The sequence below is a fragment of the Capra hircus genome, chromosome 9, assembly GCF_001704415.2.
Source record: "Capra hircus breed San Clemente chromosome 9, ASM170441v1, whole genome shotgun sequence".
NCBI classification, from domain to species: domain Eukaryota; kingdom Metazoa; phylum Chordata; class Mammalia; order Artiodactyla; family Bovidae; genus Capra; species Capra hircus.
The window spans coordinates 90,115,955-90,130,257 of NC_030816.1; the positions used below are offsets into that span (position 1 = coordinate 90,115,955).

The 14,303-nt window shown below is 52.5% G+C and overlaps 1 protein-coding gene across 2 annotated transcripts in view; it reads left to right on the forward strand.

Moving 5' to 3' along the window:
- The window catches only part of SMOC2 (SPARC related modular calcium binding 2), a 163,067-nt gene that overhangs the window by 53,073 nt on the left and 95,691 nt on the right, over window positions 1-14,303 (forward strand). For both annotated transcript variants that reach the window (XM_018053484.1, XM_018053485.1), the window contains exons 3-4: window positions 9,684-9,790; window positions 10,839-10,938. In XM_018053484.1, the coding sequence (XP_017908973.1) occupies window positions 9,684-9,790; window positions 10,839-10,938 (207 nt within the window). The remainder of the gene's footprint in view (window positions 1-9,683; window positions 9,791-10,838; window positions 10,939-14,303) is intronic.

Sequence of the window (14,303 nt, forward strand, 5' to 3'; positions counted from 1 at the left end):
TTTCCTATGTAAAAAGTCAAGAGTTTCTGCTCGTGAATCTTTGTCCAGGCGCGTAACGGTAAGAGTCGTTTTTGAATCATCATATTCTTGTTGAATGTTCTTTTTGCTTAGAATGTTTCACGACATCACACATCGCAACACAGATTCACCCAAGTTTCACAGAATGTTTCCTGAGTCTCCTAACATCATCCTTTCTCACTCCCGTTTTTTAAAGTGGTTCTTTCAAGCCTTTCTCGTTTTACCTTCTATAGCACGTGGGGCGTGTATAATAGCACCTGTGCTGTTTTCAGGGATTTTTTTTTTCTTCTTTTTTGGTACTGATTTTACACTTGTAATTTTCAGTTTTCCTGATTTAAGAGGCGGATTTGGAGCTAACAAGCGTGCTTAGAGCAAAACATTGAAAGGTTTCCCATGATAATGAAAGGTTTGACTCAGCAAAACATGTTTCAAACACAAATAGAGTCATTTTCAGAAAGAGATTTAACTTTCTTTTTCTTATTATCTAGGAGAAAAGACCACACAGGCTAAAACCCCCTTGAGACCGTGTCCCGCAGTGTCTAGCTGTTAGCCCGACGGCCGCTCACACGAAGGGAAGCGGGGGCCTCGGGCCCGCGCTTGGCTGCTGCTCCTCGCACGGTGCCGCCCTGCCTAGGGCACAGGTCAGAGGCACTTCTGCCCGTGACGGAGGCGGAGCTGCCTTTTTCCCTGCACCTGGGTGCTTCTCCTGTTGGCACCTCATGGGACCCTCTGCCCACGGGCATCGGGCAGCCCAGCACCTACCTTCCTCCCGCGTTCGATTAGTGTGCCCTAAACACATCATTCTGCGAGAAACTTGGATGTAACTTTATGCCCTGATGGCCATTACACACCTCAGGTATCTGTGCTGAGAAATGAGAAGTGACCCAAGAATAGACTCAAGTGTCAAGGGATCTTCCCTGCAGAGAAGTTTCTAGAAACAGTGGCCTGTGCTGGCTTAGCGCGTGAGGACAGGTGCTGTGGCAAGAGGCTTGAGGTTTATGTTCCCCTTTGGTGCCCTGCTCCTTTAGACAGCCCCATCAGATATCCTCTTGGTGATAACTCCAATCAGACTCTCAGCTGGAGGACTCTGAGGAAGCTGCCATATTAAACCTCTGTGTTGGCCATGGTCTCTGTGGGCGTCTGAGAGGGATTAATTACGCTGAGGCCAGAGGCCCATCTGTCCTTCTGTCTGTCTAGGTCCGTCTGTCAGGGTGGACTCTCCCAAACCTCACGCTTGGAACTCTGCAGAGTCTCCACCTTGCATCACTTTTGGGCAGGAGGTTAAGTTGGCATTAAACACAGATGGCCTTTCGGTAACGTCATTTGTAGCTCACTTGTGTTTGGATCCAGCCTGATTTTTCTGGATTACTCCCTTGGTTGGAATTCTCACACCTCACTGAAGAAATTTCATGCCATAAATTTATGACAAAAAATGCGATAAGGGAGAAGAAAGTTAAAAACTACTGCTGTGACTGCAGCCGTGAAGCTGAAAGACACCTGCTCCTTGGAAGGAAAGCTGTGACAAACCTACACGGCGTATTAAAAAGCAGAGACACCACTTTGTCGACAAAGGCTCAGCTAGTCAAAGCTATGGTTTTTCCAGTAGTCATGTATGGATGTGAGATTTGGACCATAGAGAAGGCTGAGCGTTGAAGAATTGGTGCTTTCAAACTGTGGTGTTAGAGAAGACTCTTGACAGTCCCTTGGACAACAACAATTTCCTAAAGGAAATCAACCCTGAATGTTCATTGAAAGAACTGTTTCTGAAGCCCCAGTACTTTGGCTACCTGATGAGAGGAGCTGACTTGCTGGAAAAGACCCTGATGCTGGGAAAGATTGAAGGCAATAGGAGAAGGGGGCAGCAGCAGATGAGATGATTAGATACCATCATTGACTCAATGGACATGGATCTGGGAGACAGTGAAGGACAGGAAAGCCTGGCATGCTGCCGTCCGTGGGATTGCAAAGAATTGGACGTGGCTTAGCGACTGAACAACAGCAATGAAGGTGAAAACAGGGCTTATCTCTTAAGATCAAGTTGAATTCAAATCAAAAGGATTAAAATAAAGAGAATGTAAAAATACCTGTGAATTTCAAGATCAAGTTCATTTGGTGCTTCAGCTACTGGGGGTAGCAAACATATAAAGTCACTTCAAAGAGGCTTTGTTGGCTGTGCAGCACAGTTTGAAATGAGCGGGCATTAGGGACCCCTGACATGGTAGACCTGGGGGCAGGCTTGGGCTCTGAGGCGTCTGCTCTCAGCCCCTGTCTCTGAGTCTGGCGATCTGAGTATGGTCTGTAGGGGGCCACAGAGAAGGAGTTTCCCATCTGCACCAGACTTTTCCTGCATAAGCAGCCTCTCCCTGGAAGGGGCTCAGAGCGGGAGCGGGACCTCCCTAGACAGGATGGGCCCCTCATACCGGCTGGCTTGCTTCTCAGGTCGCTTCCCTGTCCTGTCGCCCGAAGTCCGGCATCTAACACCCCCAGCCTGCCCTGGGCCACACGGTGGGGGTTCAGTGTGGACAGGAGGGCCCTGGTGCTGGCGGGCGGACGGGCATCCTGGTGGCAGCTGGGGTGCTGCTGTCCCGCTCTGTCCAAGAGCACTGGCAAGACTCCGCACCAGCCCAGCTCGCGTGTGTCCCGCTCTGACGGCGAGCGCTGGAGAAGCAGGCTGAAAGGCCCTTCCACCGCAGGGAACGCCAAGACCCATCCACGTTTGCCCTAAATTGTTCCCGGTGTTGAAATTGGCTGGTGAATCAAGTATCAAGTTGGTGAGTGTGAAGCTGCGTGTTCTGAGGACATTTCCGTGTATTTGATGGGTGACAGCTTCATGGGCCGGTCTCTTTTGGATGTTCTAGTTTGGGAACGATTGAAATATTTCAGTATTTGGTTAAGTTGGATGAAAATGCTTTTTGCATTTCATATTATGCTCTGCTGACCTGGAACAGAAGTGCAGTGGTTTACACCGATAGGTTTTTCTCGTATTTTCTTTGAAATTTGTGGAGTCTGTATTTTTAGAACCCAGCAAACTCATTAATGTTTTTCTTTTGATCTAAGACCATTGGGACTGTCTTTCTTTTCAAGAAAATCTCTGGCATTAAAAAAAAAAAAAAACAAAAAAAAACAGAAGAAAGAAGGAAAAGAAAAGATGCCAGGAGATCTTGGAAATATTCTGAGATTTCTGGAAACACTGTCATAAAGAATTCTGACAAAAGCAGCTTCCTGGAGATTCTAAGACCCGGGTCTTTTGAGTGACGGATGTGTAAGAGGGACACTGTCGCAGGGTGATGCCTGACATTTGTCGCCCTCCTCCACTGCCCGAACCTCACAAGTGCTGTCCTGATGGTCATTGCAGAGTGACCGCTGCCCGTGTTGGGGTCTCGGTGGGCATGAGTGTCATCAGTGCGTGAGCACGGGGGGCCTGAAATGTTTCGCAGATGGACCCCACGCCATCTCGGTTGTGATGACTTCCAGACCCCTCACTCTCTCCCTGTGAAAAACCTGAGTGATACCCACCTGGGCGTTCACTCTGGCCAAATAGTGACCGTTGGTCTAGAAGCCTTGGGATGGCTTACGGGCCCTTTGTCCGAGTTGGGTGTTGTGATGAGTCACCTCGGCATGCTCAGGGCAGGCTGGGCCCTGGGTCCACGGGACCATCTGCATTCATGCACATGACCCGGGCCACTTGCGGGGGACGTCCTGCTGACCTGGGTGGGACCTGGACTCTGCTGGTCCTGCAGGGAGAGCTCAGGCCCAGCTGTTTCTGGACACTCTGTGGAAGGTGTGGCCGCACACGTGGAGAGCACCGAGGTTTCCAGTGGGCCTCTGCAGGCCTGAGAGCGCCGCTCAGCCCCTCTCTGACGTGCTCCGGGTGCTTTCACTGTGACTTTACTAAAACGCACGACACTGCGCCTGAGAACGCCGCAGGCGTGCAGCCCAGCAGCACTGGCGTGGCCCCACCTGCCTCCCTCCCCGCCCCGGTCCGGGGCAGGAGCCGCTGTGGGTCTCCACATGGGCAGGGATAGGGCTGGGGTGGCGAGGTCCTGGCCTCTGCACACCCTGAGCTCCCAGAGGTCAGGGAACCATGCAACCAGGATGAGAGGCCAGGCTGGCGGGCTGCACCTGACTTCTCGTCTCTGAAACAGGGGGTTGGGTCAGGCGAACACAAGGAAGTCTATCTCTCTGAAGGTTTTTCTGATCACGGACGTGTGGTGGTCAGCAACCCTTGCTTGCATTTGGGGAGCCGAGAAACGGACTGGAAGCTGCATTGCTGACCGCTTGCCTAGGCTTCAGATGACCTGCCCTGGAAGAAGGCAGGGCCTCTGAAGTTCCCTCTACCTCCCAGGGAGGCTTTGTTATCTGGTGACGGTGCCCAGGACCAGGGCACAGTTTGGTTGCTCTAAGTCCGTGTTCAAGCTGGTTTTAGAAAAGGCAGAGGAACCAGAGATCAAATTGCCAACATCTGCTGGATCATGGAAAAAGCAAGAGAGTTCCAGAAAAACATCTATTTCTGCTTTATTGACTATGCCAAAGCCTTTGACTATGTGGATCACAATAAACTGTGGAAAATTCTGAAAGAGATGGGAATACCAGACCACCTGACCTGCCTCTTGAAAAATCTGGATGCAGGTCAGGAAGCAACAGTTAGAACTGGACATGGAACAATAGACTGGTTCCAAATAGGGAAAGGAGTACGTCAAGGCTGTATATTGTCACCCTGCTTATTTAACTTATATGCAGAGTATATCATGAGAAATGCTGGGCTGGAGGAAGCACAAGCTAGAATCAAGATTGCTGGGAGAAATATCAGTAACCTCAGATATGCAGATGACACCACCCTTACCGCAGAAAGTGAAGAAGAACTACAAAGCCTCTTGATGAAAGTGAAAGAGGAGAGTGAAAAAGTTAGCTTAAAACTTAAACATTCAGAAAACTAAGATCATGGCATCTGGTCCCATCACATCATGGCAAATAGATGGGGAAACAGTAGAAACAGTGGCTGATTTTATTTTTTGGGGCTCCAAAATCACTGCAGATGGTGACTGCAGCCATGAAATGAAAAGATACTTACTCCTTGGAAGGAAAGTTATGAACAACCCAGACGGCAAATTAAAAAGCAGAGACACTACTTTGTCAACAAAGGTCCGTCTAGTCAAAGCTTTGGTTTCTCCAGTGGTCATGTATGGAGGTGAGAGTTGGACTATAAAGAAAGCTGAACACCGAAGAATTGATGCTTTTGACCTGTGGTGTTGGAGAAGACTCTTGAGAGTTCCTTGGACTGCAAGGAGATCCAACCAGTCCATCCTAAAGGAGATCAGTCCTGAATATTCATTGGAAGGACTGATGCTGAAGCTGAAACTCCAATCCTCTGGCCACCTGCTGTGAAGAGCTGACTCACTGGAAAAGACCCTGATGCTGGGAAAGATTGAAGGCAGGAGGAGAAGGGGACAACAGAAAATAAGAGGGCTGGATGGCATCACCGACTCAATGGACGTGGGTTTGGGTAAACTCCGGGAGATGGTGATGGAGAGGGAGGCCTGGCGTGCTGCAGTCCATGGGGTCACAAGGAGTCGGACACGACTGAGCGACTGAACTGAGTTGAACTGAGCTGAAGTCAGTGTTGGCCTGCCAGCATTTTCTTCAGCAGAGTCTCTCTATGGAGGAGTCCGCAGGTGTGTGATGTGTGTGTCTGTGTGCACAGGTTCACGTCCTTGCGTGTATGTGGGCAGGCACCTCCGTGTAGGGAGGTTCCGTGAGTGTCCTGCAAGAACATGTGTATGTGTGTGTGTGTGTGTATGTGTGTGTGTCTCTTCTGCCAGGCCCTTTTGGCCAGGCCTGTGTCCTCACTTCCTGCCATGTCTCGTCAGACTCCTCGCACCGCAGGCAGGCTCTGAGATGCCTGTTACACGCGTGGCTCCAGGTCGGTTTAATCAGGCTAGCACTTGTCCCTTGCAGAAGCCCTCCCCAGGCTTGTTGGCCTTAACCTTCCACGGGGTTCTCCCAGGTCTGGTGTTAGATGCACCCTCTCGATGAAAGCAGACACAAGAGGTGGGGCCGTTGCTCTCATGTTCAAACCAGAATCAGAAATACAACAGGACTCTGTGAAATGTTGTAAAAAAACCCCAAACTAAACAAAAACACTTCTGTGTTTGCTTCAGCAACACCTGTATCCTCCAAGAGTTCATCGGGGGAGCTGGGTGAGCGCAGAGCAGCCTCAGCTGTCCCCTTCCCGCAAAGGTCGAGGCCAAAGTTCACACAAAAGGATCCCGAGACCGCTTGCACGGGATGCTGGTGTGATGCCCAGACAGTCGCGGTGGTCAGTCTTCACGGAGCCGGTTCTGATCGGTTGTGTCCTGGATAAACATGTCAGAGACGCCTGAGCACTTTCATGTTTGTGCGCCACCCCAATTGTGCACCCTGGGTTTTCCTGTCTAGTTTGTTTCTTTCTTTGTGCGTTTACAATGATGATACATATTTAAGATAGACACTGGGCCCCTTTCTTCTCGGCTCTGAGCCGCTCCCTCTGGTCGAAGGATGTGTGGGCTCTTGCTGCGGCGCTGCCTGCTGGCCGGCTGCAGGCGGGCAGACGAGGAGCCTCCTTGGCGTCCTGCTGGCTCTGTGTCACAGCCCGGTGCTCCGCATCGTTTATGCCAAAGAAGACCGCAGCACAGAGTTCTCCGTTTTTCTGAGTCTGGCCTTCAAAATGACAGGTTGGTAAAGTGGTACAACTTTTGAAATACAAGATCTGCTTCACTGGATGCCAATAAAGTAAGAAGCCAGTCACCCTCGGGCTAGCGTTCTGCGGCTGCTACCAACAGAGAGCTGGCTCCTTCACTGGCCCCCAGCCTGGTCCATGCAGGCCCTGTGCTGGCCACGGGGACCCAGTGGAGAGAACTCTGTGTCCCCAGAACGTTGACCCCCCGATGCTCAGAAACACCAACACGTAGTCACCCTGCTGTGTCCAGAGTCAGCAGGTCTGTTGACCAGAAAATTACTCAGTGTCACTTCTCCATAGATTTCATAGATGGACTGTAAATAATTCCATATCCCCTCGAGCTCCTTCCTCAGTAAGGAGCTGGCTGGGGGGCTCTCTCTGGGGTGAGGACTCACCTAGGAAGAGTTAGAGGGAACACGATCCCCTTTCTTCAGGGTCATGTTTCAGCATCGTCCTGTGTGTGTGATGGATGGGGGCCCCGCAAAAAGAGTGCCGAGGCCTGGGGTGGTCCAGCTCAGGGCTGCCTGTAAACTCAGTGCGCCGACCGCGTTCTGGCTGAGCCTCCTCGGGCCCTTGTGACTGCTCTCCAGAATTCTTCTGCATGAAATGGGCAGCAAATGTGTCTCTTCCCGTAATCGCTTAATCTGATCTGGAGTGACTTTAGCAAAGTAGGAAATGATTTGCTTCCTGTTCAAAGGACAGCATCCTTAGGAATAACTGCTCTAGAACGTGGCTGTTTGTTTCTGGTTCACAGCGAGTGTTGCGGCATGATGGCCTGTGTGACTGGCGTCTTCTGATGCGTAGATACGCTTGTGAAAGGACTCTCTTTTACTTTGCAACTGAGAGATAACAATGAGGAAAACGAGCCAACACACCCCGGGAGTTGGCCCCGCATTTCAGTAGGGTGGGAGTGGTGGGCTGCGGTTGAGACCCTTCTCAAGAGTGCAGCCGCTGCGCCCGACTTAGACATCTGGGGTGCGGCAGGTGGTCCAGCAGGCGGCCCCCTGGTTTGGTGGGCAGGTAGAGGCTTGCTCTCAGGGACGGGCCCTGCGTGTCCTGCTGCACAGACCTCCTGCGTCCCCGTGCCTGGGTCACCAGCCGTGTGCCAGCGTAAACCGGAATTTAACGCTCTGTCCACATAAGAGGTTTGAGAACTCCCCGATCAGTGGCAAACGCACCCGCTTTTGAAGACGGCATCGGAGACAGGAGCGAGGCCTCTGGGTTCTTTGACCGATGTATGTGTGTGTGCCGTGTTCTGCCAGAGTTCAGCTGTTGGGAGTAATTTGTAACTCGTCTGGACCCTCGTGGAGAGCTTGCAGGCTGGGAACCGTATCGCTTTTCCTTTTAGACAGTCAAACCACAGGTTATACTAAAAAAATGAGGACAGAAGTCCACAGCAGTGTTTTCTCCTCAGCAAAAACACAGGCTGCATTAAAACCACATGTTGCTGAGTGCTGGCAGGAATGCAGATCACGACATGAGGCCCGCATCGACGCACCCCCGGCACACAGGCCCGTCGTGCCAAGGGGCGGCGCCGCGGCGCTTGCCTGGGGTCCGAGATGAGGGCCCCCAGCAGCAGCATCTGTGCTCAGGCCCGGCACTGCGGGGCAGGAGCCCTGAGCCTGGAGCTGGGCCCCAGATGGCGTCTCATCACAGCCAGGAGATTTTACTCCCAGGCAAGCAGAGAGTCACCCGCTAAAAATGCTGGGCGGTGGACACGTTTGAAGCAGTATCTCTCAGCGTCCAGAGGGCCTTTCAGACCTAGACAACTTGTAATTTAAATCTGGAAACACTTAAGAAAAATGGGGAAAGCCATTCTTTTCGACTTGTGAGATTCAAGTGAGTTACATGGGCTGGCAGTCCGCAGAAATAAGCCCCGTGCTCGGGGTGCGGGCCCCGGGTGGGAGACTGGTGGAGGCGGCCCCAGGGGTGGCCTTCTCCATGGTGGACACAGACTCAGCTGGCCTCTGGTCCTGGGACGATGGGCCCTTCCTGGGGCTCAGCCCAGCCCCCGTAACTCGTGCCAGGCTTCCGAGATGAGCGTCGGGGTGAGCAGGCTCTGGTGCCCAGCTCAGATGCAGCAGGTGAGTGGGGGCCGCCTTCCTCACCGTGACCTGATCTCCACGGTGCGTCTCGGCGGCTGTGTCTCCTGACACCTGCGTCCGGAGCTGGGTGGGGCCTGCCCGTCTTTCCCTTTTCTGCTAGTTTATGGGGTCCCAGGGGCGTCCTCCCGAGGAACAGGAGGAACCCCGTGTTTTCCGTCCAGTCATCACAGTGGCTGTTTCACTGAGAATGTGTGGAAATCTGTGCTCAGTGCGCCAGGAGGGCTGGTGAAGACACTCGGCTTTTTAATCTGACATCTTGTTGGATTTTCCACTTGAGGTTGGGAGCTCAGGAGCTGGTGTCACTCTGAGATGCTGAGAAACTCAGATGCAGAATGGAGAGCCTGCGGGGTGGACAAGGGTGGACACAGACAGGGCGTGCCCCCTGGGCTGCAGCCGCAGGCCAGACGGCCTGTGCCTCTGGGGTGCCTGCCCTCCCACGCCCGGGCCAGTGTCCCTGGGCTGATTCTCACCATAGCTCTCAGACGTGGCCCCCATGTGGTACACGGCCTGTCCGTGTACTCCGGAGGATGTCCTTGGGTCCTGGAGTCTGTCCATGGCCCGTAGGGGTACCATCCGACTTCCGCTGTCCAGGAAGTAGAGTCCGCCTCTCCCTACGGTCGAGCCCAGTGGCTTTTCGGAGACGTGGTCTCCTGGCTCCCTGGGCGTGGAGGACACCCCACTCTATCTGCCAGGTCTGGCCTCCCCTCAGGGACACTGGCGCCCTGACAGGTGCCCGCCTGCAGCCACCCACCCCGTGAGGCCCCTGCGGCCCGGCCGCCCACGTGGTACCTCTGCTGGGCGTCTCCAGGGACCTGACTGCCGCCCTGCCCTGTGCCTCCCCGCAGACGTGTCCAGGTGCGTGGCCGAGAGGAAGTACACCCAGGAGCAGGCCCGCAGGGAGCTGCGGCAAGTGTTCATCCCCGAGTGCAGCGACGACGGGACGTACAGCCAGGTGGGCGGCCTCTCCCCTGCGGGGCGGGGCTCCCTCCTCGGAGCGGGCGCTCCTGTCCTGGGGAGCGGACGGGGTCCCGCCGGCCCGCTCACAGCAGAGACCCCAGCCCCAGTGCAATGGCGCTTCTGGAGGGGCACCCGCCAGGTCACAGGTCAGGGTCACATGCACCGTCTTCCTTTCCCGCGGTCACCTTGTCCATCAGCGGCAGCGTCTAATCACCCAGTTCTCCACCCGGAACGGGTCAATATTATCATTGTCATTTTGTATTAAAGGAAATGAATTCCTGAGAAGCGCTGCTAACTGACATATTAGCTTTTGATAGGAAAAAAAGCAAACGAGATGGGGTCTGTCGTGAGCCAGCCAATAGTACAGGCTTCCCTGGTGGCTCAGCTGGTAAAGAGTCTGCCTGCAGTGCGGGAGACCTGGGTTCCATCTCTGGGTGGGGAAAATTCCCCTGGAGAAGGGAAAGGCTACCCACTCCAGGGTTCTGGCCTGGAGACTTCCGTGGGCTGGGTAGTCCATGGGGTTGCAGAGAGACTGAGCGACTTTCGCGTTAGATTCACCCAATAATGTGACTTCTGTGCGTTGTTCACAGCAATCACTTGACCTTTGGAGACTCAGGGAGGAGAGAGACAGAGGGAGGTTGGAGCTGTGGGTGGCATCCACTCAGGCTGGCCGGTGGGGGGCAGGTGGGGCCAGGACGGAGCATCTCACTGGCAGCTGGACACGTCTCCTGTCCCCAACTCCACTTCGGGCCGATGGGCAGACCCGGAGCAAGTGTCCTGACTGCTCAGTGCCTCGGACCGCCTCCTGTAAGATGAGGGCCGGTGGAGGATTAGACTCTGAACAGTGACGGGCCGGCACTACCGGCGTAGGGTGCAAACAGCCCAGCTCCTTTCAGCCCTCAGATCCAGGTCCAGGGCACCACGGGGTCCCTTGCCAGGTGTCCAGACGCAACCCTCAGGAAGCCCTGGGCCTCCTGGCGCGCCGGGAGGAGCTGTGGGCGCCCCTGCGGGCACTGATCGCTCTGTCTGTCCCTCCCCCGCAGATCCAGTGCCACAGCTACACGGGGTACTGCTGGTGCGTGACGCCCAACGGGAGGCCCATCAGCGGCACCGCCGTGGCCCACAAGACACCCCGCTGTCCCGGTAGGTCTCACTCAGCTCACGCGGTGAACCCGCGGCTGGTGCTGCTGGCTGTTTGCCGACTGTCTCACGAATGTCTGCTCGTAACCGCAAAGGAAGTCAGTTTAGGTGGGATTATGGGGAATATTGGGATACATTTGCGTCACTGGACAAAGCCCAAGATATTATGAGACCTTTGTTTTCAAGAAAGCTTAAACAAGTGGAAGACCTGGTTCTGAACCAGCATAGGTTATGGCAGTTCGGGATTCGTAATTTTTAGCAGTGGCCGCGAGGACTGTGGTCAACAGCAGAAATGACCAAATGTTTTCGTTGGCTGAAAGAAGCGAGCGTTTCTGGGTTTGTATGTATATGATTGCAAAGAAAAAGCAGATCATTCTTCACAGATCCCTTTCCAGATGGTTTGTTTGTGTTATTTTATTACTCATAAGTGGGCTTGATGTACTGAAGGTAATAACCCTGGCGGGAGAATAATCTATAAAAGGGTCTGTTTTCCATTAATAATTTACCAAAATGTTATAAATGGTTCAGATCATTTTTATTTGAAAATGGTCTGCAGCTTGAGTTTTGATTAATTGGTGATGGAGACTCGTCAGACCATTTACCAAGACGCTTTGTGATCCGTGTGTCACGACCATACTGGATTAAACTCACTAAGGAAAAACACATGTTATGTAACAATACGAAACATCTTCCTGAATTTCCACATAAAATGTTGAGGCATTTGTACTTAGAGTTTACTTTCAAGCCTCTTTTCTGTTTGAAGAGCAGGCATCTTATAATTAGAAATTCTGCCCATGGTTCAGACATTTATACCAGGAGCCAAGTCACTGGTCAGAACTCATAACTGCTTCACCATGATGACACGCGTAATTAACAGAAACACAAAACCTAATATTTCAAGTGACTGGTCATCACTTAAAAGCCAGAGGGTGTGCATAATGTGGAATTAAAGTATCTTTATTTTTAAAACAGTTATGTCATCCAATACCTAAAAATTGCTGAAAATATGTTTTTAGTGAGCTAATATTTGCACCTAATAATTCTTTTACAAACTCACGGAGTAAATGAAAGAGAAAAAACAATTAGCATAATGAGTTGGCCTCTGTGTCCCTCAGTCTGAGAGATGCTCGCAAATGCTTATTTCATTTCAACCAGGTACCAGCATTTTGAGTCGTGTTGAGCCTTATTTTATGAAGGAGAAAGCAGAAGATGTACCTGTTTCCGTGATGTTAGTGACACCTTTTGAAAAATTAAGTAGTGTCTGAAAGCACTTTCTTAGAAAACCATGAACGAAGTTGGCCAGGTTTCTTGTAATTTCCCCGTAATACTTCATTTCTAGGATCAAAACACCCTACTGTTCACTCATATTGATTTTTCCAGCCAGGTAGCAGCCACATTTTACTGTATAGAAGTGTTCCATTGTTTCCACTGTCCATGTGGATATTTTGGTTGAAGGGATGGGTATGGAAGTAAGATTCTTCCCGAATCTGGTGTTTATTGCATGGAAAGTGCCACGGGGGCAGGGAGGGGTGTCTCTGAGGACACGTGCGGTGTGGGTGGGGCAGGCTCCTTGGAGACCTGGCCTCTCCTTGTAGGAGCATCTTCCTTTTCACTTCCGTGGCTTGGTTTTGCAGCTTGGCCAGAGTTATGAAAAGATTCCACTAATCCCCAGCAGTATTCACGCTTTTATTCTGCAGAAACGTGGGCGGAGAAGCAGGCGCCTGTCCTCAGAACGTGCGTGGAGGCCGTGCCAGGGAGTTTGGGGAGGACGGGTCGCACACACACACACAGTTTATGCTGGGCTTTTGCTGATGTATCAGAGCTTCTTCCCAGCTGTAGATAGCTCCTCACCAACCACGTGGAAGGTCGTGGTGATGGGCGTCGCTTTGCTGAGCCTGTGCTTGACACTGGGCCTGCCCGCTGGTCGGGCTCCCTCCGCACACCCCGGGAGCATCCTCCTCCCTCCCCTGGGATGCTGGCTGACACCTGCTCTGGTTGGCATGCCTGGTCCACTCTGTAGAGGACAGATGTGATTTCCATCCAGTTTATTACAATCAGGTAAACACCAGCATCCAACAGTGGTCTTTGACCCTGGAGTTCACACCACACTTACCACAGAAGCACTTTCTCTAGAAATTTGAAGATCAGAAAAAGGTGTTAAAACTTAGCAGTAAACACTAATGCTCTCTTAGAATGCACGTATGTGTGTGTGTTATGAGTTGGTGCAAACACACGTGTCAGCAGCCTGTGAGGAGGGCGGGGAATGTCCATTCACGGCTGACTGCAGTGGAGGAGAGGGGCCCGCCTGCCATGTCCCCCGGCCACTCCTCCCCGAAAGACCTTCAAACCAAAGGATTCTTTTATTTCACAATTATGTGTTTCTAAGTCATTAATGCGAAGCACCCAAATTCCTATGAATCAATAAGAAAACTGGAATAATGAGGCGCTCTAGCAGAAAAAGTCAGAAGTCTTGAACGGTCAGCATTTTATAAATGAGGAAACCCTAAGGACCATAGCTCAGTTGGTAAAGAATCTGCCCGCAATGCGGGAGATCTGAGTTCGATCCCTGCATTGGGAAGATCCCCTGGAGACAGAGAAGGCTACCCACTCCAGTATTCTGACCTGGAGAATTCCATGGACCGCGTAGTTCACGGGGTCACAAAGAGTCAGACACGACTGAGCGACTTTCAGGAAAGAAAAAGGACCAGTGAGCAGAGGAAGAGATGCTTGGGCTCATTAGCACAGACCAGGGAGCTGCTCACTGGCCTCTCGGGAGACTCCCAGCTGGGGAAGGAGCTACTCCACCCCACCACGGTGACTCCTCGTGACCCTGGGACCCCTCACCCACCTTCATAAGCTTCCATCAAGTCAGCTCACTTCCTTGCCTGCTGTCAGTCGGGAGCTGATGGGTAATTGCACAGCTTTCGGGAGTGGGCGACCAGCCTTGTCTTTCCTTCTGGCTTTGGGCTCATGACTTTCAATGGAGCTCACGCTACAGGAGGCAGAGGGCTTCCCTGGAGAGAAATCGGCCCCTTTAGCCCCTGTGGACTCCTGCTTCCTGGAAATAGTCATTCACCGGCTGAGACCCCTGAGGACGTGATCAGAGCCGTCCCTTCAGTGAATCGTGGTGGTCCATCCCGTGGGTCTTGTCCTTCAGAAAACACTCACTCTGCCCTCCCTCCCTGGAAGCCCACTCCTCATTTCTTATTAATGACCATCTCCATGAGCAGCACTCACCAAGCGTTTGCTGGGCCAGGTGCCCACGTCTGCTCAGAGCTCTGCTGACACCCCTGTTGGGGGCCTGGGAGTTCTGTGCGGAAGCCGCAGGCACTCGGGGAGGGGGCGGCTCACCGTCCAGGATAATGGGG